Source organism: Mercenaria mercenaria, chromosome 4 (assembly GCF_021730395.1).
Source record: "Mercenaria mercenaria strain notata chromosome 4, MADL_Memer_1, whole genome shotgun sequence".
Taxonomy (NCBI): Eukaryota; Metazoa; Mollusca; class Bivalvia; order Venerida; family Veneridae; genus Mercenaria; species Mercenaria mercenaria.
In genome coordinates, this window is record NC_069364.1 from 13582434 (window position 1) to 13607072 (window position 24639).

Here is a 24639-nt window from a genome sequence, read left to right on the forward strand (position 1 = left end):
CGCAAATATAGCAAAAATTAAACCCTCGCGAAAATATCTGCTTTTATAGTATTGTGCTATTCTAAATGCTTTTGAAGTATTGCTCTATAACTATGACATTACATTAAAGGAAAACAGGTAGTAGAAGACAACAGAACAGAGCATCAAAATATTGGTGAAAGGACTATGCAACCATCCTTTAATAATCTTAAAAAGTGTTTCAAAACATACTATACATTTTAATAATGTTAATTATGATGTTATACTGGAGTCAAAGATTTTATCTTAAATTTTTTTTACAGTATCTTCAATCTAGTTTCTTTGAATAAGTGAGACCGATATGCCTCAAGCAAAGCTTGTCTAAACTCAGACCTGTAAACAAAGCTAAACTTCAATGCTTCCATAAGGTTAACTTTAATGTTGCTTTTTGGAGGTCACAAAGTTGCTTTTTGGAGGTCACAAAGTAGATCTTGTTTTTATAAACAAGAGCTGTCAAAAAACACAGCACACTCTACTATTCTATTTTAGAAGTTGGGGTAAGAAGCATACCTGAACTAAGAAACATTATGTGAAAAAAGCTTACCAAGATACAGTGGAATTGTAAAGGGAGTCACAAAGTTTTGATCAAAACCATTACACAATCTGACTCTAGTGACCTTGACCTTTAAGGTATCACACCATAAATTATTAGATGTCTACCCCTAACAAAGACCAACCCTTGTGTGAAGTTTGATATTAAAAGGGGCAGTATTTAAGAAGATAAATGAAATTGAGAAACTTGCCATGAAATTTTAACCTGAAAAAAAAAAAATGCAGCAAACAGGAAGAGTAGATCTTCAGATATTTGAGCTAAAAACCAATATCCTTCTTCGTGACATCCCCTTTATAAATCATAGCACATGTTTCAATTGTTAAATGTTAGATTTTAATCAAACCCAACTTTATATGATGTTTTGAGAAAACTAGTAACCTCACGGACTATTGTGACTCTCTTTGCAACATGTCGCCAGCTTGCATAAAGATAGATTTACATTATAGATAGTGGAAATACAATATTAGTGCTCCGTTATATATAGAAAATACAAAAAAAACCCACTTCATCTGTATCTTACCTCATCGACTTCTAGACAGTAGGAACTCTCTAACTCGTACAATGCCTTTTCAACCAGCCCTGACAGGAACTTGTTAATGCTGTTGTGATCAGTGTCATCAAGGTTGTAGAAACTGAAGAAGAAGAGGAAAAAAGTTTTGTGTAATGACCAAGACTTAGTCTCAAATGAAGATTTTTTCCCTTTGTTTTATAAAATAATTTGTTCAACGGAAATTTAATAAGAAATGCATAATTATGTTGCTATAATGATATAAGGGAAGATATACAGGAGACTCCAGAACAGTGACAACATTTTTTTAAAAAAAGTATACAGATATATGCATCAATGATGAGGCAGTACTCCTTACATACTGTAAATTCATTTAAGATCCTGGTCATGAATTTCCCTGGCTATGATCCAAGTGCCTATTTAGAAGAGATATGTTAATTTGTGGAAGAAGTATAAATGGGAAATTTGTTTGTTCCATTTGATTGAAGCAATCACAAAATACTAGGGATGGGAACGAATACTGAAATCAATATTCGAATATTCGGTTTGCCATATTCGAATATATTCGAATATTCGGTTTGTTTTAATGGAAGCTTTGAATTCTTATTAAGTGATTAGATATACCGTATTTTCCCGAATTAAGGCCCCCCCTCTAATTAACGCCCCCCACCCATTTTGGAGGGAAAAAAAGTCACCTACCTCATTTTTATAAGTCCATATAATAAGTAATTTACAGTACTAAAGTCCAATATATTGAAAATTAAACACACTTTTAAACAGTCCATGTACCGTAAGTCCAAAACATTGTACTAAGTACGGTACGTATCCAATCATCAAACAGAAAATTAAACGGTAAATACATTTTTGATTTGTTTTTACACCACTCGCGCACAATGTGTTTACGATATACCCTTTTCTTCGGCAGTTTTAAGAACTTTTAATTCAAAAGCAGGCACAGCAGCGTGTCAAACCATTGACATTGTGTATTGCGCTATTAGCTACCTGCATGTACTAAGGAAAATGTTATGGGAGTACACAGCTGTTTGGGTCATGACGTGATGTGTAGTGTCGCGAGCGTGTCAAAAAGCCAGACATGGAATACACGAGGTACCATATTTAAATGCATAAAAGACACACTGCATTAAATCGGATGCCAAATAATTACGTTTTGGGGGGATTAAACAACACAGAAACACTTTACAGCTAGTTTGAACGATGTTTTTAAGTTTTGTAAAAAATTTCATTTTTTATTTTTTTACCTCAAATAAACGCCCCCTCTTTTGAAAATGTAACGCCCCCGGGGGCGTTAATACGGGAAAATACGGTACACAACGTATTCATTTGTTTAAAGCGTGGATCATCGTACGTGATAAGGCCAAAAACTGGGTTTTCTTGGGTAACCCGATCCTACCTAGCAAAACCCGCCGATTCTAGCGTTTTATTTCACTATTCTGTCAGTGTAATCATGAACATATTTAACTAATTCAGTGTTTTAGCTTCAAAATGATACAAAAAATCAAAACGATTATAATTTAGACCGTCGCAATTTTATCTAAAAATAGCAGGTCGTCCCATTTAAACACGTGACGCGCTGTTGTATTACCGCCTCCATTTTGAAAATTTTCAATCGGCGTGTAAAAATCGTCGTGTAAAAAGCAAGTAAGGCAGACTTAAACCTCTTTCAACATGAACTTATGCATCAATCATATGTTATTTCTTGATTTTCTTATAAAGTACTTCAAAATTTAATTCGAATACGGCCGATTGAGGACGAAAACCGATTCTGCGGATGGTCGGAAACGTTTTACAAAATACTGTGAAAAGATCGGCAATATTTACAAGTTCGGTATTGTTTTCGAAAAAAAAAATCTACAACTTGTTACATAAAACAGGCGCCAAAAAAATTAACAAAAGATATCACATTTACGCCTAATAGACTGTTAATCCGTATCGATGACCCCAGGTAATTATGCATTGCAATTTTCTTGTTAATTGGAGATCTTTTGACATGCATCTGACACATTGACGCCTGTTGCAAACTGTTAATCTGTAACGATGGCCCCTGCCAATTATGCATTGCTATTTTCTTGTTAATTGGACATATTGTGATACTCGATAAACAAACATGACATGGTTTTATTCTGTAGAATTAGCATGCTCATATTACCCCAAATCAATGATACTTATTTTGAAAAAAAAAACACAATAATTTACGAATATTCGAATTTGATTTTCATATTCGAATATTCGACCGATTTTCGAATATTCGAATATTCGTTCCCATCCCTACAAAATACACAAAAAATGATGCAATCAAGAAATACAAAAAAAAGGTCCCAAATGAATATAAATGACTTCACAATACTCGAAATAGGCTATGCAGAGTTAGAATTAATCTTATATTCTCTGCATATTTTCTTTAATGAAACAATATACATTAAAGATGGAACATTCGCACAATGCTCAATTTGTCACCTTGATGCCCTTGAGACACATGCTTATGGTAGCACAAAGTTTTTGAACTTCATAAGTACATGACACATTATGTACTATAAACAATGTAAATGAAAGAAGAAATAAAACTGTAATTAAAAGACAAGTTTGAATGAATCTTATGCATGAATTTTAGAGACAAATTAAGCTACTTCATTAATATACCATAACCCATGCAAGATTTTTTATTAAAGACCTGCTCCAGTCCTACCTTTTAACCTTAAATTGTCACTGAAAAAGCATGAAAATCCTGACTATGAAAAGTGACGCCTGTCAAAATAGAGTCTATCTTATATAAAATTCTATATAAAATACCTGTGGTTTTGCGTGTTAAAGTGTGGCGCATGGCCGTTAATTGTTACCTATTGTAATCATGGGTTGCATACACACAATAGAATTTGAATAGCCGCGGAGCAGGGCTCTAAGTTAATTTTTGTATAATACTGAACTGAAGAGTTTCATGCATTATAATGCATGACCTTGACCTTAACACAATCTAATGGGGGGGCAGCTAAAATATTTCTACTACTATTTTTATAAAAGACCTAAATGCCCTTGAACATAAAGATTTCGAATTCTAGATTCTGCTTGCAGCATAGCATACTCTAAAATTCAGAGGCATCTACGTATAAATACCATACCTAATATCCTGTAATACAAGATAATCACTGGTATAGGTAGCATAATGGCAGACGGACAGACAGGCATCCTTACAATGCCAGTTCTTTATCTACTTTAACAGTAGGGAGCAACACACCTAAAGGAACTGTTATTTTAGGCAACAAAATTCTCTACAAGAAAAACAAAACGAGCTGATTTTGGAACCGAGAGCTGATTTTGGAACCGATCGTAGTATATAAAACCTGGTTTAAAGGATTACGTTAGATTGTATCAGTAATTTACTAGTACTCTCTCCAAAACATGCTTCAATATTTGGCACCAGTGGTACAGGTAACCGTTCAATGTTTACATAGAGGATATTTTTACCTGGCAAATTATCATCGACATTCATGCAACAAATCACAACAGAAACAGCTGACACCTTTGTAGATTAACCTTGATTCGCTTACATTTTACAAACTAACATTTTGTCAATATTTTGTAGTATTAAAAACAGTGACATGGATGTTTTAAAAATGATGCTTTACCGCAGCTGTTGATTGTATCAATGATAAATCACAGTAAATGTCCTTTGGTGTACAAGAGATCATAACAATGGAATAAGCAGCTTCAAATATACAGGTAATACTAATTAAACTTTGTTTTTGTAGTGCATTGGTAATTTAATGCCGTATATATTTTAGAAAATACTGGTTTTTCTTTTCAGTAATTCCTACTTTCCAGGAAATTGATGGTAACATTTTGCGAATGTTAACGATTTTGTGTCCATAAAAACACAAATGCATTGCCAGATAACAATATTAAAGTACACTTTGTTTATTACTGCAATCAATTCTCTATATATTTCTTATTTTCCATAAAACACATTCAGCTAATAAGCATGTGTTTACGTGAACTTATATATTTAAACACAAATGTCTGTTTCTTGACTAAAAACTTCATTAAAAATTTAATTACTGCAAGAAAGCAATCTAATTTGTATTTTTATTGTTTTCATAAAACTAGCAAAAGTGACGGAGTATTTTTCTAAAGTCCTTATTCTCCATAAAAAAATTGATTCTGGAAAATACCATTTTATGAAAAATAATAACAGTAATGAAAATATCTTAATAATTTTCTCTCGACCTGTTTCCATAAAATACACAAACACTTGCTATTCTGGTAAAGATAACAAGTTAATAATAACAACAAAAACTGCAATGATAACTAGCTGGCACCTTTCATAACAATAATGGTATGATGAAAATTGAAAACATAAATGAAAATTCAGTGCAAAGAGGTGATTATAGCCACTTAAGCAGCATTAAGTCAAGGCAGTGACACAATCTAGCTGTAGCTGCTTGTAACTGAAACAAAACTTTACTTCTTGAAGTTACCTAACTTTCTGCTAAAGGCAAGCGACTGCTTAACATTGGTGGCAGCTACGGCAGATTCAAGTGCACTCCTGTGCTGCACAGTAGTATGTTACCAAGAATCATGCTGAAAGCAGCTTTATATTTATAAAGGTTTTGTTTGAGCTGATGAACAGTACATTACTACTTTAATTCAGGTAGCAGAATCCTTCCATACCTGTAACATATTTTGCTCTTCCAGTCATGTACTTATGCTCAACATATTGGTTATCACACAATTTAATTGATTAACCATGTTGACATTTTTCTAATGACATGTTATTATAGCATAATATTTTGTTTGTCTTGTAATATATATTATGATAATAAATTACTATTTTATCTCAATTGCCTGACTAAACTGTAGAAGGTATATTTGCATGTGTTACTAGAAGGAACAGATTTACAAAAGGTTGGTTAATGTCAGACCTTTATACTCAAAGATTTTTGATATGGCACCTCTATGACTCCTGTATCTGCGAAACAAACATCCATTGCCATGTATCCTTAGACTCGTATCTTTAACACATGTAAAGTCATTTTTACTTGTATAATATTATACTATATGTATAATTTATCACACTCTTGAATCATTTATATTCATTACCTTATAACTTATTTCTCTAGCATAAGTGTATCTGAACCTAAGCCAAAAGACCGATTTACACCATTGTATTACAATATCGGGATATAATTCCTGCTCTATACCCGTAACTCAAACCTTCATTTTCCTTTTCTTCTTCTTTTATATTCAACATATATAAAACTCAGGAGATAGCTCTGTATGATGGTGTACGATAAACCAGATTCAAAAAGAAAAAACATCAAATTTATAGCCAAGCAATGCTATAAAACTTTTTATAATCATCTTAGAATCTTGACGGATACATTCAACCAATCCATATAAACAAGAATCAAGAAAAGTACACCAAGTTCCTTGGCCAAATAGTGATAGGATTGTCCTAGATGTTAATTATGGAAGCTGTACTTTAATGTTTGAATCAGCAGGTAATCTCATCAGAAGAGGCACTGATATACCTAAAGTTGTTTTTCAAAAGAATTTGTAAAAGGCTTCTTTTTAAGTATCATTTAATCCAGAACAGCATTTGTCTTGCTTCGTCCTGCACAATATGCATGTTGCACTTATTACTAAGATCTAAATTAAAGCTCCAATGGCCTTCTTAACACATGGTCTGCTTTACATGACATCTTGCCTTACTCATTACACTTGATTTATTTTACATTACCTTGCCTTATTCAGTACACTTGCTTTGCTTTACATGACATACTCCCTTACTCAGTACACTTGCTATGCTTTACATGACATCTTATTTATTTATTTGGGTTTTACAGCGCACCAACACAGTATAGGTTATATGGTGCCAAACAGGACTACAAATTTTGGTTCCACACCTCATTTACATTGAAATAAAAACATGAGGTATGGAATCAAAATCTGCATACCTGCTGGAATCACAGAGTTACTGCAAAACCAAGTGTTAAGACCCTATTAGTCGCCTCTTACAATCATGCAAGGGTAAGGCAGTGGTTCCAATTCTTTTCATACACAGATCGTCCCAGAACCACATGGGGCTTACACGACATCTTGCTTTACTAAGTACACTTACTCTGCTTTACATGATCTTGCCTTATTCAGTACACTTGCTCTGCTTTACATGACATACTCCCTTACTCAGTACACTTGCTTTGCTTTATATGACACCTTGCCTTATTCAGTACACTTGCTCTGCTTTATATGACACCTTGCCTTATTCAGTACACTTGCTCTGCTTTACATGACATACTGCCTTATTCAGTAAACTTGCTTTGCTTTACATGACATACTCCCTTACTCAGTACACTTGCTCTGCTTTACATGACATCTTGCTTTACTAAGTACACTTGTCTGCTTTACATGATCTTGCTCTCAGTACACTTGCTCTGCTTTACATGAGATACTGCCTGACTCAGAACACTTGCTCTGCTTTGCATGACATCTTGCCTTACTCAGAACACTTGCTCTGCTTTGCATGATCTTGCCTTACTGACATCTTGTCTAGCACAGTACACTTTATTAGCTTTACATGACATCTTGCCTCACACAAGATGGTACACTTGATCTGCTGTACATAATATCTTGCCTTGCACAGAACACTTAATCTACATGACATCTTGCCTTACATATAACACTTGATCTGCTTTACATGACATCTTGCCTTGCCTTTTACAAATGATTTGCTTTACAGGACATTTAACTTTCCATAGTTCACTAGATCTACTTTACAGGACTTGGCAGTATACTTTTTTTGCTTAACATGGCATCTTGCCTTGCACAGTACACAAAGATTGACCTAGTAACCTAGTTTTTGGACAACCTACTTTCAAAAGGGTTGCACAGTACACAAAGATTGACCTAGTAACCTAGTTTTTGGACAACCTACTTACTAAAGGGAGCAAGAGGTTAGTATCATGTCCTAGTGAATTTGATTGAGATTACTTCTGCCTGCAATGCTGTGTTAAGTACGTTCCCTCTCTCTCATGCTGAGACCTCAAAAAAACAACAAATCCATTTACATTTTGACATGCATGCTAAGTACATTATTCTGAGAAACTACAGCTATCTATAAGTGAAACTGGCAGTTTTACAGATAAATTTTCAATCAAATAGATGTTTAGAGAATAATACATTAAAGTTTTTATGAAGCAGGTAAAGCATTTGCAGAGATAAGTTCAGCATTCCTTGATGCATGTAGTGGGGATTACAAACGAGAGTAAGAAATTCCATAGTAATATCTGTGCCAATAATAGAAAATGTCAAACAACCTGTTGAGCCAAATATCTATTACGTAGCTGTGTTCAATGACATTGTTGTAAACAAAACAACCTGTTGATTCTCCCATCAACAGTACAATGAACAACTTATGAGACATGTGACATACAAGCAACATTCAGCTTGGATTAGGAGTAAGCTGGTTTGCAAAACAAAAACAGAGCAATGCTCTACTTTCTCGTGGCTGTTAGTAACCTCCCATTGCATATTACATTTATACTGCTTTGTGCACAGTACCTATTACCATCGTATATTGCACATATTTATTCTAGTATACTGTACCTATTTCTCCTTGAATGCACCTATTGCTCCCCTTGTATATTTCACCTATATTGCTTTGTGCACTGCACCTATTTCTCAATGTATACTGCATCAGATTCTATTCTATTTGAATACTACACCTATTTCTCCTTGTACTCCTATCTACTTTTCCTTTATTGCTGCCCCTAATCCTCCTTAAATACTGCACCTATGTTGCCTCACTTACTGTACCTATCTTTCCTTAAATACTGCACTTATATCTGATTTGTCTGATGGTACCTACCGAATTTTCTTTAAACTTTACAGCAAATTTGACAATTTTAATAATAAATCCTAAAATGTAGCCCTGAACCTTAGGTGGTACAGCATGACAATGAACTGTTACATTATTTGGCCAATCTCAAATCCTGGACATTTCACTATTTTCTTACCTCATAACATTTGTTTAGCTCAATTGTTGCTTTTTAACCTTTAGGCTGCTGGTGGTAACTGATTTTGCCTTTGCGACCAGTGCAGACCAAGATGATCATCACTGTTCACTCTTCAGTCAGCAAATTTTCAGTGAACACCCCTTGGAATAATGAATGGTATTGCCCAAATTGAATGATGGACCAGACCAATTTAGAAATTTAGCAGGCTAAAGGTTAATGAGATTAGCAGTTTCCTAATAGTATTTCATGTGCATGCTGTTGTCAGATTAACTTTAACCCTGTTTAAGTCATTGCCAAATATTTTAATTACCATCTAAATGTGCTCATTATAAATAACTTTTCTTTTGTTTAAAAAATAATTGAATTAAGAAACAGAAATCCATTAATTATAGATCTAAATAATTTCTCAGTCAGAAATTATAGAGACTGTGATAAGTCACGATTGGTCCAACCATGCAACCAACTGCAATGAAGCATCAGTATTCCCTTATTTCACAAACTTTAGCTCATTTCACACCTACTGCATTTACAATGAATTACATGATTATTTGAAACAAAGGAAAACAACAGAATCTCATTCTGTTTCAACATTCCGCTCTCACTGCACCATGGAAAATGCATGACTTGTTTGTTTTGAAATTCATCTATTTACAGTGATATATCATTCAAATTTTCTTTTCTTGTGTTATTTTGCAATGACAGACAGAAATTAAAGATACTAATTTTTTTTTCATTAAATTTGAAGCAGTACTTTAAATTTGCATAAACTTTAGCATTTTATACTTCACTGCATACAATGTTCTCTGAATAGTTTTGAACTAGTAAACAAAAATTCATTTGAAATATGTCAACTGAATGCTATCATGCAACCTAGAAAGCAGTTTGTCTTTCGAAAGTTTAATAGTTTAAGTGATATATCATTCAATTTTTCTTTAGTATTTGCAATGCAGACAGAAATTAAAGAACTAATTTTTTTCCATTAAATTAATGAGTACTTTAAATGGCAGTAAACGTAACATTGTTTATAACAGTCACAATAGTTTGCAAACAATGACAGCTTAGTTCTCTGTAAAAAGTTTTGAAGCTTATATAAAGCAAATTTATACTGACATATGTTTTAACTGGAATGACTAATATGTTATTACCTAAAAGGCAATATGTCTTTAACTGGAAAGGTTTAATATGTCTTTAAGTGGAAAGGCATAATATGTCTTTAAATGGAAAGGCATAACATGTCTTTAACTGGAAAGGCTTAACATGTCTTTAAGTGGAAAGACTTAATATGTCTTTAACTGGAAAGTCTTAATATGTCTTTAAGGGGAAAATCTTAATATGTCCTTAATATGTCTTTAACTGGAAAGTTAACTGGAAAGGCTTAATATGTCTTTATAATAACTGGAAAGGCTTAATATGTCTTTAAGTGAAAGTCTATAGTCTTTAGGGAACAGGCTTAATATGTCTTTAAGCTGGAAAGCTTAATATGTCTTAATATGAGCTATTGTCTTTAACTGAGAAAGTTTAATATCTTAAGCGAAAGGCTTAATATGTCTTTATAATAACTGGAAAGGCTTAATATGTCTTTAAGTGGAAAGTCTTAATATGTCTTTAACTGGTCTTTAACTGGAAAGGCTTAATATGTCTTAAAGTGGAAAGGCATAATATGTCTTAAAGTGGAAAGGCATAATATGTAACAGATTAGAGAGAGATTCCAGACTCAAACAGTTCCTGTTTCCACTCCAAGAACATAATGACTATTTATATGTAGTTCAGTATTAATGAGAAATACCATCACAAAGTATATTAATAACAACAGAATGTCAAACGTGAAATAATTATAAAACTTTCCATCATCTGCGGAATTCTATTGTATACTGAAACAGCATGGAACTTCCGAAATCATGATTTCCTAATCTGCTATAGAGAACCAATAACACACACAAAGGCAACAACATCAAACTTGGAATTTAGGATGGTTCCTAACATTGCTATGCTTTATATAAAATGGACCAAGCTTCTAATTAAGTTGGGTGAAGTATTTCTTTTTTCTTTTGTATGCTCTAATTTTCTGTATTTATCATCAAATGTATATAAAGCCAAGATGTACTATATCAAGGTTCCTTGTATTGGAAAAGCTCCAAACCTGTGGTAAATTATAACACTTTTTATCTATATGATGGAAAGTATTAGCTTAAATAAAATAGATTCAGGTTTTCCTATGTGATGCCAAGAACTAGCCAGCAACCTCATTACACCTACTTAGGAACTGTTTTTGTTTTTCATTTTCAACAAATTTATCTATACTATTTCCGTTAACCAAAACATAGTGATCCTTGGTTCCATATTTATTGGAGAATAACTTCAAAAACTTATATTCTTTTATTTGAGGTGTAAAAAGGCTAACTATAACACACTGTGTAAAAGTCAATAGTTATGAAGAGATGGTAGTTCATCATGTACTTGCAGTCCATGATAGTTCTCTGTGGTGCATATCCATTGTGTACTGGTAATTAGGGATGGCTCCTTGTGTACAGGTAGATATGAATGGTTCCTTGTGATGTATGCCCATCATGTACAGGTAGATATGCATGGTTCCTTGTGATGTATGCCCATCATGTACAGGTAGATAAGAATGGTTCCCTGTGATGTATGTCCACCATGTACAGATGTATGTCCATCATGTACAGATAGATAAGAAATATTCCTTGTGGTGTGTATATGCCCATCATGTACAGGCAGATAAGAGTGGTTCCTTGTGATGTATGCCCATCATGTGCAGGTAGATAAGAATGGTTCCATGTGATGTATGCCCATCATGTGCAGGTAGATAAGAATGGTTCCATGTGATGTATGTCCACCATGTGCAGGTAGATAAGAATGGTTACTTGTGATGTACGCCCATCATGTGCAGGTAGATAAGAATGGTTCCTTGTGATGTATGCCCATCATGTGCAGGTAGATAAGAATGGTTCCATGCGATGTATGTCCACCATGTGAAGGTAGATAAGAATGGTTCCATGTGATGTATGTCCACCATGTACAGGTAGATATGAATGGTTACTTGTGATGTATGTCCACCATGTACAGGTAGATAAGAATGGTTCCTTGTGATGTATGCCCACCATGTACAGGTAGATATGAATGGTTCCTTGTGATGTATGCCCATCATGTACAGGTAGATAAGAGTGGTTCCTTGTGATGTATGCCCATCATGTGCAGGTAGATAAGAATGGTTCCATGTGATGTATGTCCATCATGTGCAGGTAGATATGAATGGTTCCTTGTGATGTATGTCCACCATGTACAGGTAGATAAGAATGGTTCCTTGTGATGTATGTCCACCATGTGCAGGTAGATAAGAATGGTTCCTTGTGATGTATGCCCATCATGTGCAGGTAGGTAAGAATGGTTCCCTGTGATGTATGTCCATCATGTGCAGGTTGATAAGAATGGTTACTTGTGATGTATGCCCATCATGTACAGGTAGATATGAATGGTTCCTTGTGATATATGCCCATCATGTACAGGTAGGTAAGAATAGTTCCAAGTGATGTATGCCCTTCAGGTAGATAAGAATGGTTCCTTGTGATGTATGTCCACCATGTACAGGTAGATAAGAATGGTTCCTTGTGATGTACATCCACCATGTTCAGGTAGATAAGAATGGTTCCTTGTGATGTATGTCTATCATGTGCAGGTAAATAAGAATGGTTCCTTGTGATGTATGTCCATCATGTACAGGTAGATAAGAAAGGTTCCTTGTGATGTATGTCCATCATGTACAGGTAGATAAGAAAGGTTCCTTGTGATGTATGTCCACCATGTGCAGGTAGATAAGAATGGTTCCTTGTGATGTATGTCTATCATGTGCAGGTAGATAAGAATGGTTCCTTGTGATGTATGTCCATCATGTACAGGTAGATAAGAAAGGTTACTTGTGATGTATGTCCATCATGTGCAGGTAGATAAGACTTGTTCCTTGTGATGTATGTCTATCATGTACAGGTAGATAAGACTTGTTCCTTGTGATGTATGTCTATCATGTACAGGTAGATAAGAGTGGTTCCTTGTGATGTATGTCTATCATGGACAGGTAGATAAGAATGGTTCCTTGTGATGTATGTCCATCATGTACAGGTAGATAAGAAAGGTTCCTTGTGATGTATGTCCATCATGTGCAAGTAGATAAGAGTGGTTCCTTGTGATGTATGTCCATCATGTGCAGGTAGATAAGAGTGGTTCCTTGTGATGTATGTCCATCATGTACAGGTAGATAAGAAAGATTACTTGTGATGTATGTCCATCATGTACAGGTAGATAAGAGTGGTTCCTTGTGATGTATGTCTATCATGTACAGGTAGATAAGAATGGTTCCTTGTGATGTATGTCCATCATGTACAGGTAGATAAGAGTGGTTCCTTGTGATGTATGTCTATCATGTGCAGGTAGATAAGAATGGTTCCTTGTGATATATGTCCATCATGTACAGGTAGATAAGAAAGGTTCCTTGTGATATATGTCCACCATGTGCAGGTAGATAAGAATGGTTCCTTGTGATGTATGTCTATCATGTGCAGGTAGATAAGAATGGTTCCTTGTGATGTATGTCCATCATGTACAGGTAGATAAGAAAGGTTACTTGTGATGTATGTCCATCATGTGCAGGTAGATAAGTTGTTCCTTGTGATGTATGTCCATCATGTACAGGTAGATAAGACTTGTTCCTTGTGATGTATGTCTATCATGTACAGGTAGATAAGAGTGGTTCCTTGTGATGTATGTCCATCATGTACAGGTAGATAAGAAAGATTACTTGTGATGTATGTCCATCATGTACAAGTAGATAAGAGTGGTTCCTTGTGATGTATGTCTATCATGTGCAGGTAGATAAGAGTGGTTCCTTGTGATGTATGTCCATCATGTACAGGTAGATAAGAAAGGTTACTTGTGATGTATGTCCATCATGTACAGGTAGATAAGAGTGGTTCCTTGTGATGTATGTCTATCATGTACAGGTAGATAAGAATGGTTCCTTGTGATGTATGTCCATCATGTACAGGTAGATAAGAGTGGTTCCTTGTGATGTATGTCTATCATGTACAGGTAGATAAGAATGGTTCCTTGTGATGTATGTCCACCATGTACAGGTAGATAAGAGTGGTTCCTTGTGATGTATGTCCATCATGTGCAGGTAGATAAGAGTGGTTCCTTGTGATGTATGTCCATCATGTACAGGTAGATAAGAAAGATTACTTGTGATGTATGTCCACCATGTACAGGTAGATAAGAGTGGTTCCTTGTGATGTATGTCTATCATGTGCAGGTAGATAAGAATGGTTCCTTGTGATGTATGTCCATCATGTACAGGAAGATAAGAAAGATTACTTGTGATGTATGTCCACCATGTACAGGTAGATAAGAATGGTTCCTTGTGATGTATGTCTATCATGTACAGGTAGATAAGAGTGGTTCCTTGTGATGTATGTCTATCATGTGCAGGTAGATAAGAAAGGTTACTTGTGATGTATGTCCATCATGTACAGGTAGATAAGAATGGTTCCTTGTGATGTATGTCCATCATGTACAGGTAGATAAGAATGGTTCCTTGTGATGTATGTCCATCATGTACAGGTAGATAAGAATGGTTCCTTGTGATGTATGCCCATAACACACTTGTAGGTAAGAAAGGTTCCTTGTGATGTATGTCCATCATGTTCTGGCAACTTACAGATGGTTAAGTATATATTATTAATAACATGTGTTTCTTTACAATAGACTTACTATAAATAAACCCTTGTAGTCCAAATGTATCTTAGGAGAGTTTTTGAAAAAATTAAATAAAGTAATATTTTTGGTCAGAGTGGTGTTTTTATGTAAATATACAATACCTGACCTTAGTGTCAGTAACGACATCACAAATGATGTAACAGCAATGTTTTCCATAAACATTGTGTGGATATTTACATAATCCTTGTACAGGTAACTCTGACAGGTGTCAGTGACACACCCAGTGCCTACAGTTTCCTAACTGACACCAAACACTGCTCAATCAGAATTGTAGCTAAACATACACCTGTGCATTTATGCGTAAGAATCAAGAATTGTTTTGAAACTGGAAAAAAACAAGTGTTTTGTGCTTGAAAAGTGAAATGAAATTCAATGAACATTTATTTTTATCCACAGGCCCCTCTGACCCTTTCATTTAATAGTCACTTAATTAATTATGTCCCAGCTATAGCCTTGCCAATTGTCCTTAATGTACAAATAATGAAACAGATAATTTTAAGTTTTAAAGTAGGGCAGCTATTTCAGGTGCTTGTAATTTATACAGGTAATGTGTGCTTTGCAATCAACAGGTGTCCTCAGCATCAGTTCCTCACTAAAAACTTCTGCATGAATTAAACTACAAGTGCAATGAAGTAACAGCACCATTGGACGTGCACCTGCTTTCTATTAAATTGAAATCAAATCAACAAGTACAGATGTCCAACTTTTTGAGCTTTTGCCTAGATTGCATCACTGATTTTTTTATAGAGGTTGCATTTGACATTTTTACAAATACTGCAAATTATATATTCTCTGAATGCGATTTCAGCATACTTTTTACCAAAAAGCCATGTTCGCGTCGAGCTATATTTTCGTTCGAAAAAAATCCACATTGCCTAACAACAAAAAAAGTCATTTCCTAGTAACATTACAGGTCCACTAAATTAACACCATTTTATTTTCAATAGTAAGTCATGTATCGTGGTCACCATACCTTATAATAACTAATTATCCTGGATTTATATGTAGAACTAACAAGTATTGTTTACAGTAGATTATCACTGAGAATATTATGCATCGCCTGAGATTAGAACCTATAACTTGCTGTAAGGCTGGTCCATGCAGAAGTCCTTCTACTGAGCAAACAGGGCTACTGAGCTCGTTTTAATCTGCTTAGACGAGACTTACACAAAGTTAACATGTGCAGTGAAAACAACAGCAGATAACAAATTAAATAGTTTACAAAAGAACATGCTATTTCACAGGAAAAGACCTGTAGGGTATTGTTAGAAACACCTGTAGGATTTTGGCACTTGTAACAATGGTAATTAAATGAAATCATTCAATACTCAATCTGCGATCATTACAGTCAGTCTCTGGCACTTTCTTCTCTAACAAACTTTCCGTTCCTGCAAAACACACTTTCAAGACAAACAGGAAAATACATCTACATATTTCACAGCCAGTTGCTTCCAGTTTCCCTTCAACCAAGCAGAAACAATATACTGGGTTACTGTCAAAATCTACAATAATGATTATTTATGTGTATTTTTAAGTAATGAAAAAAAAATTAATAATGCCTCTGATAAAAGATAAGACTGGCTTATATTGTTTTTCAGTTTCTGTTGTCTTGAAAACTTCTTAGTTCTGAATGTCGTCTATTCTTCTATAATACCATTTACAATAAGGTCATGTTTTCAAAAATGTTTCATTTTTTCAACAGGCCAACATACACTAAATTCTCACTGCTTCACTTTATGGGTTTCATTTTTCCAACAGGTCAATATATACTAAATTCTCACTATTTTACAAATACTTTAATCAAATCTGTTAGAAATTCTTTATTTTAACTTGTAATTATCTATAGATATAAATATTTATGGGACATACTTTTTTATATGCTTGAACATATAATTAATTAAATATATAGATGCACACAAACGTAAATAACACTTTCGATTTTTTTTTTATAATTATTATTTCATACATACATATATCATGGCATGTCCAACTGAACTTAAAAATAATGTAAACAGGCATGAAAATTTATTCATTCAACATGCAGCATTTATAATTGTACAGCATTTATAATGGGCAAAATATCGTAAACAAAATCACTGCCCAATCTGAAATCCATATGAAGGTTTTTTATTGGTTAACATTGAATCCAAGCATCATCTTGCTTTTTTGTCAATAATGGGTGCTATAATAAAAACATCACTGATAAAACAATTTAAATCAATTTTCTTTATTGAAATCAAACAGAGGCTGATCAAGATAAATGATAACTGAAAAATTTGAGGCAATTTTGAAGCTGAAGATAATTATGGGCTGTTATTTAGTACAAAAGCTGCTGCAAAACCTTCAGGCTCAAACTGATTTAAATTGAGTGGAAAATTATTAAAGCTACCTGATATATTAGGGTATAAAATAAGCCAGTCTGACTGAATTTTTTAGTCTGTTGAGTTTTAAAAAATATTTGTGAATGGTAGGTAAAGAGTTTAAACAAAAAGCATATAAACATTGATAAATTACCTTGCCACACTGAAATTACAAGGAGAAACAAAGTTTTCCACTATTTTCAAAGTAAAAAAAAATCCCCAAAACCTCTTTACCAGTTACTGAACATGCCAACTGATAAAAAAATTTGCATTGTACGTCAGAAAAAAAAATTGTCTGCACTTTATATTTTGCTGTACCTGCAATTGTTGCCAGTTATTTGTTTTTTTTTTCTGCAGTATTTCAATTGCTCACCATAAATCTTCAGTATTGACTGGTTTCGTCTACCACCTGAAGACAGGTCTATTAAAATATGAGAACCATCTGGTACATGTCAGCCATTTTTTACACGGACAATTTCCTAGGCTGGTAATCATTTTCAATAAAGCAAAAAACTAGACAATAATAACAGAAATCCAATCCAGACTGGCGTGTGCCTCATTATTTTGGCTAACAGTGGTTGGATGTTCAATTTTCCAGGTCATTTTAAGAGATAAGAGAGTGAAGAGGTACTTATCTCCAGCTGTGAGAACAAGGGAGATTTAATTGTTCCTTAATGGTCATACATTGTACTATAAGTGGCACCATGATAAAAAGCAATTGTCTGTAAACACTATTACTACTCAAGTAGCTTTTTGCAGATTATATTCACTTATCTCACCTTTGCCATGTGCTTTTCAACCTTCAACTTTCAACACTATATATTTCTCTCATACAAACAAAGAACATCAATATGAATTTTAAGCAAATGTATTAATCATAATGGTTCAATACCTGACAAGTGTATCAGATATAACACATTATTAAACAAGAGAGCTTTGTTGTTGAACAGTATTTCCAAGAATATAAAATGCACAACTTCTTTGACAAATAAGAAAATATTGGTAAAACCGAAGGACGCTCCCAGAAGTATGATTATAGCATTTTAAAAGCACAAATTAAAGCAGAATTCATCTATGGTGCACATTACGTTGTCGTAGTAGTAAAGCTTCTGAACTCCTGCAAACAGTTTTTGAGAAAATGCAAACTGAAGACATGCGCATCTCCTCTTGAGAATGAAACTTCTTCTGAAGTTTCTCTGAATATCAGCCAGAGGTTGCTGAGGAATACTCCAAATAAGGATGGCACTAGAGTTTACTAATGTTGACAGATCAAAGGGCAATAACTCAGTGAAAAATCATCAAACTAGAACATGAAGTAATGCTACAAAATATTCAGGACAAGAATTTCGGGACAAACGGACAGACAAAACGGCGATATTATATGCTTCCCTTTTCAGAGAGCATAATACAGACATAACTTTTTAAATTTCACCGGATATCTAGTATTTAGTAAAGAATGATATTTAATAAAAATCTGGCAAGTTCTAAAACATGTAGGTTTCAAATACAGTTTCTATATATACATAAAAAATTATCCACATTTAAGAAAATGTAACTGAATGCCAATATTGTTTATGCAAAATGGATATTTTCTTTAATTGAGCGGAACATTTCTCCAGCAACCTATTTTTACCAGTATTCAGAGATTTCTTGTGCTTTATGTAGCCAAATATTTCATGTTCCCCTTTTAGAACAGGTCTCCATGGTCAAAGAATATTGTACCTCTTCTGTCAAGCAAGACATCATCAAAGAAACCTTAGTTAAACATGACTACAAGTTTTGTTAAAATTAGGGTTTAAATTTTTTTTACCTGAACATACAGAACTACCATAAGAACGTTCATATTTTCAAAATATCCTACGACCTATGTCAGGTTTCACAAAAACTTTTCTTGAATTTTCAAAGTTAACAAAGTATCTACCATTTGAAACTGATGGATGGACTGATAGATGAATAAACAGACAAATAAATGGACAAAATAAAATGATCAGTACATTCTATACATTGCTTTATATCTATGTCCCAGATTTCATAAAAAAATCTCTTACGACAGAATGCACCATTTGTGACTGACAGAAGGACTGACAGATGAATATATAGAGGACAAAAAAGAGAAAATAAAATATTGTGCATTGTTCTCAACATTGACTTCTACTAATTTACGGCATTTCATGAAAAAATCTCTCGTACTATTTAAGTTATTGCAGAATCCTTTTTTTCATGTTTTTGGATTATTTGTTACCACAGCAACCAACTTGTTGCCATAGCAACAAAATAAAAAGATGTGCATTTTCCCCATATTGCCATTCATCAATGTACTAAGTTTCATAAAAAATATTTTCGAGGGCTTGGCGCAAAACTATTATATCTTGTTCTTTATTTATATACACTTACAATAGTTTTGCACCAAGCCCTCGTTTTGTACTTTTAAAGTTTGCAGAATCCCACTTTGTGTGACTGACTAACTGACTGAAAGGTTACAGTGCAGAGACTGGGTATTATGCAAAAACCACCCATTAGTCATTTGAATGGAGCTTGGTTATTTTAAAATAGTAAAGACATGTTCTATTATGTTTGCAGCCCTATAAAGGTATTTCTTTGAAGTAATGTCCCACTGACCACGACCATTATTGTTAACTGTAAACTAGTCATTCACTGGTCTTTGATCATACAGCAACATGTTGCGGCCATCTGTCGTCCTTGACTGCGGACGTTACCTCCCTACAGAGTATGGGGACTGACACAAGAAAGACAAATTTTGTTTGAGGGGTGGACAGTATCAAAGTTAACATCTTACTATACAATCAGATAGCTTAATTGACAAAGTTATCTAAATAAAGTTTGAAAAACTAATGACCCGCATTACGCATATTTACAATTACGTAGCTGGGGTCGGCACCACCGACTAGAATTAGCTGAACAAACATATTTACACGCAGTTTGCTTTGATAAAATCAATACAGATTTTGAAGATTTTGCAATGATTACAAATTAATCTTGAATTATCAGATAGTTATGTGACACATTTGTAACATAAGACAATAGTTAAAATATTTCAAATTGGCACGTTATATTTTGTAGAGTTGCGTGTTGGTTGGGAGTGAATCCCCCATACCAAGTATTGACCAACTGCCACATGCAACGATTACACGCACACAGACATAAACATACATGGGTATGCCCACTAGTTATGACAGCGGGGAGTCAAAACAAAAACATAACTACAAAACAACTAGTTTTTTTTCTCCTCCGATAAGCTGCTAAACAGTAAACAAACCAAAGTACAGTGAAAACATTTAATTTCAAGTGCCTAATACTTTGTGATCTAGGCCAAAATTGCTATTTCATGGGGATATGATATTGTGGATTTCAAGTTTTGAAGATAAAATAAATGAAAACTTTTTATGTTCACTGGGATTTAATTTTATTGAATTGATGCATCAAATCAATGAAAATTAGTCCCCCCCCCTCCCCCACCCCCACCCCCCCTAAGTATTACTGATTTCACAATATACAATTATTGTTCTCTGTTTCAATGACATCATTTCTATGATATTTTTTAGAGAATTTCAAAGTTATATTCTTTATTAAGTTCTGGCTTCAAGAAGTCTTTCCTTGCTAAATTAATCTGCCTATTTGATATTGTCCCAAAAGAGACAAAACATCATTGCATTCATCGATCATTTGGCTGAAAATTTCATTATTAACTGTATCTTCCATTTCAGCCATTTATCAACCTAAGTTAGTAGCTGATTTTACCACACATGTTTCATTACTCTGCATCTTCTTGTCTATTGTACGAGCAGGTGCCCCTAATGATTCCCAAATAAGTGGGTTTGTTTGTACAACAACTAACCCTGACGAGCTGTATTTTCATCCTTGTATCAAACTTTGTCGATACCACAACGGAAAAGTTCTGTAACATTTTCTGTCAGTTTCACTGTCCACAGGCTCTGATGCTTTAAAACGTTTAGACATAGCCTGAAAACGACTATTACTGTTAACATCCTCTTCAACTTTCCTTTTTGCTGAATCTGTACCCATGATCAACTGACCCAATGTCTTATCTTTCATCATCATCTTGATCATCATATTTTTCACTGTAGCCGCCCTGCTCCAGACAATTTCCATAATCAAAAATGTCATTTTCATCATACTCATAAGCAGCCAATTTGGAAGCAAAATCCTTAACTCCCTATCATGCTCATTCATTTTTTCAGTTTGTTTTTTAGTAGTACCTTGCAAATTTGTAATTGCAAATTGTAATTACTCTATTGAGGAATGGGACTGATCTGAAGTAGGAGTGGATTTTGTTTTAGGCAACAAACTTTTTGCTGGTCACAGACTTTTTCCCTGTTTCATTCGGCAAACCATGTTCACCTGAATTGTTTTTCTTGTCTTTTTTTCTCAATTTGTGAACTACCTTCACCTGAAACCAACCTTTTTTTTGAAACTACATTCCGACTCGTTTTCATTCCAGTAGCTACAGTAGTTTGAGTTATAAATTTTCATTTTAACTGTCATGTTAATTTTGCAATTTGATAAAATAAAAAGCATCATTACTGATAATTTATAACATATTCTAACATGATCTGGTTCATTTTCCTGTTAAACAAAGAAAACAGTGAATTATCATACAACAATTCATTTTTCTGACGTCACAATTATTACGTTATAGCGTCAAACGACAAAGCGGCGCGCTGGAAAAGGAACCAATTGAAAACTGGCAAATATTTAATGAATGTCGTCAAAGATGTACTTTGAAATCCTTGGTTACGTGTTAGAATCGAAATAATATACCTCATTTAGTGATTTGCTCTTGCATAAAATCATTGTTTGTCGTTCAGATGCATGTTATTATATCACACGGGCTGCGCCCTTGTGATATAATTCCTTCGCATCTGAACTCCAAACAATGATTTATTCAGCGACAAAATCACTAAATGAGGTATATTATTTCTTAATCATATTATGATGAACAAGTTAAAATGTGCTTAACATACATGTACATGAGAAAGTTGAAAGCATCCCCCCCACCCCCACTCACCCCAGCACCCCACTGATACATGTGAAACCACTACTGGAGTTTTTATGATTACCGCTAGAGATAATACTGCTAAAATTTAGTGTTTTGAATTCACAAGTAACTCTGGTCCTGAATATTAACAAAAACAAAAACGCTGCAGAATATGCCCGATCTAATAAAGGAATGCAAACAACTGGACTTCTGTAACACTGTTCAAGATCTTGGCTTTGATCACGGAAAATAGAGCCAGGTAAAAAATTCTGAATTCCTGAAAACATCAAACGCTTCTATCATCTTTGATAACTAAAATAAGAAGCTACAATCATATATTAATAGCAACATTAATTATTTTGTGTGCATATGGTATTAATAATGAAACTTATTTCATGGTTGTTTACCAGAAAAATTAAGGCAGAACCATTCATATTACAAATTATCTGAAACCTGAAGAGGTTAAAAGAGAACTATAAAACCAGTCCATATCTGATGAACTAATCTAGACACAGTCTGTTTTTAATGACAGATAACCCCACCAGGTGGCCTGAAGTGTGCCCTTGACAGATGGCACACGACCAGCCAATAAAAGCTTCACTCTCATTGGTCTACTTTGCTCTCCCTGAACTTTAAAAGGTAAACAAATTGAAATCGACAAAAGAAGGGCTGTCGATATGGTCTCTAACTTTTATTCAGCATGGTGAGTTTTTGTCAATATCATGTTTACTGCAGTGACAAATTATTAGTTACCGTTGTCTGTGGCCTTGCACAAAGGGGCCACCAGATTTGGAGGGAAATTCCGATGTTCAGGTGTAAATGTGGTACAGGTGCTCACATTATTCCTGATGTAAAAATAAAGTTCTGACAATGAAGCCATCAGCTAGCATCTGAGGCAAAAGCAAGTAATATGATACTAATGAACATCAATAGGAAAGTGAAAAAAAATCTTTGAAATTTTTATTACCTGTAGTTACCTGCAAGCTTAATTATTAGATTCTTTGTCTGTCTAATGGCTCCATGAATTTTCTTTTGCCAATAACAAAAAATAAAAGCGGATTTTATTTTGCAGCTTTTGTTCCTTACATAAACAGTTTTTTGTAAGTGGTATAAATTAGTGACATTTCTATTTTCCTATTTCAAAGAATGGTAACAAATACAATCATAAACAAAAGAAATCAATTTAGAAAGTCACTCAGTCTGTCTAACTAAACAGGATATACATTATATAGATAAACCAGTTCAAAAGATTTCCTCTCAATTTTCCGCAAAAGAATTAGTCTATCACAGACTTGAACTCATAGGGTTTAAAATTGTAAATCTGAAACTATAAAACGTGCCAAATCTTCAGTAAAACTCGGCATGAATAAAACACCATCAAGTATAATACCGAGTTAGACCCATGGTAAATATTTGGACTATGTAGCTGTTTGCAATATAATTTTATAATATATTTATTCTGATGTTTACCTTGCCCCTTGATTGTAGAGCTACTTGAGGTAGCAGAGAAATTACAATTTCTTTCACATACCCAAGTTTCTCACAGGGTGAGAAAAAGCCTGACATGAAAGAAGAACTGTTTTTCGTCTTGATCTTATCAAGCATACTTTATGTCCGTACTAAAATATTTAAAAGCTTTTTTTTCATTTAAAAACACCTATAATTCAATTGAAATACATAAATCTTCTGTCCGTACTGCATTTTCTCTTTGAGAGGATTAGATTAAAGGTAGTGTTGATAGATTTTGCGGATAGATAGAGCCCTAATCACCTTCCTTATACACGTTCAATGAATTACCTTATCCGATTATCACACTGTCTTAACCCAAACATAAAGACATCATAAAGACAACATTAAATATTTATACTTTTATGTATTTATCATTGAATAATGTACTTCTGTTGGACAATAGGTGATCAATTATCTAACAATGGGTTATAATCTGATAAAACACTTCACAGTGCAGGAGGTCAAATTATTCGACAAATATAGAATGCTGTTAAGCAGGTGCCCTTTTAGAAGTGATTTGTGGGAGAACCACATAATAATTATACCCTCTTTGTGAAAATAAATTAGGCCACACCAATTCGTAGTTTTATTCGACAACTATTATTTTACGTGTGTTATTGCAATAAAGTATGTTTTTTCTTTTTTCATATAAATGAAGAAATTTTGATGAATAGTACTTCGGAAGTGAATGCCTATGTTTTTATAATTATGTTTTTGTTTCAAGTAATCAAGTAAGATGATTTGTACCCTTAAAAAGATGTGTGTGTAGCCATGATGCAATAAAACTATTAGTTGCCAGAGAGAGGATTTAAAACCTTTGACATATACCTGTATGCCAATGCATGATTAGTTTAATTATATAT

General features: G+C 34.0%; 1 protein-coding gene across 1 annotated transcript in view; it reads right to left on the bottom strand.

Annotated features, from left to right (window-relative positions):
- The window catches only part of LOC123551044 (activating signal cointegrator 1 complex subunit 3-like), a 256055-nt gene that overhangs the window by 15090 nt on the left and 216326 nt on the right, over nucleotides 1–24639 (bottom strand). Inside the window, exon 35 of the mRNA XM_053540056.1 lies at nucleotides 1092–1203. Coding sequence (XP_053396031.1) covers nucleotides 1092–1203 — 112 coding nt within the window. The remainder of the gene's footprint in view (nucleotides 1–1091; nucleotides 1204–24639) is intronic.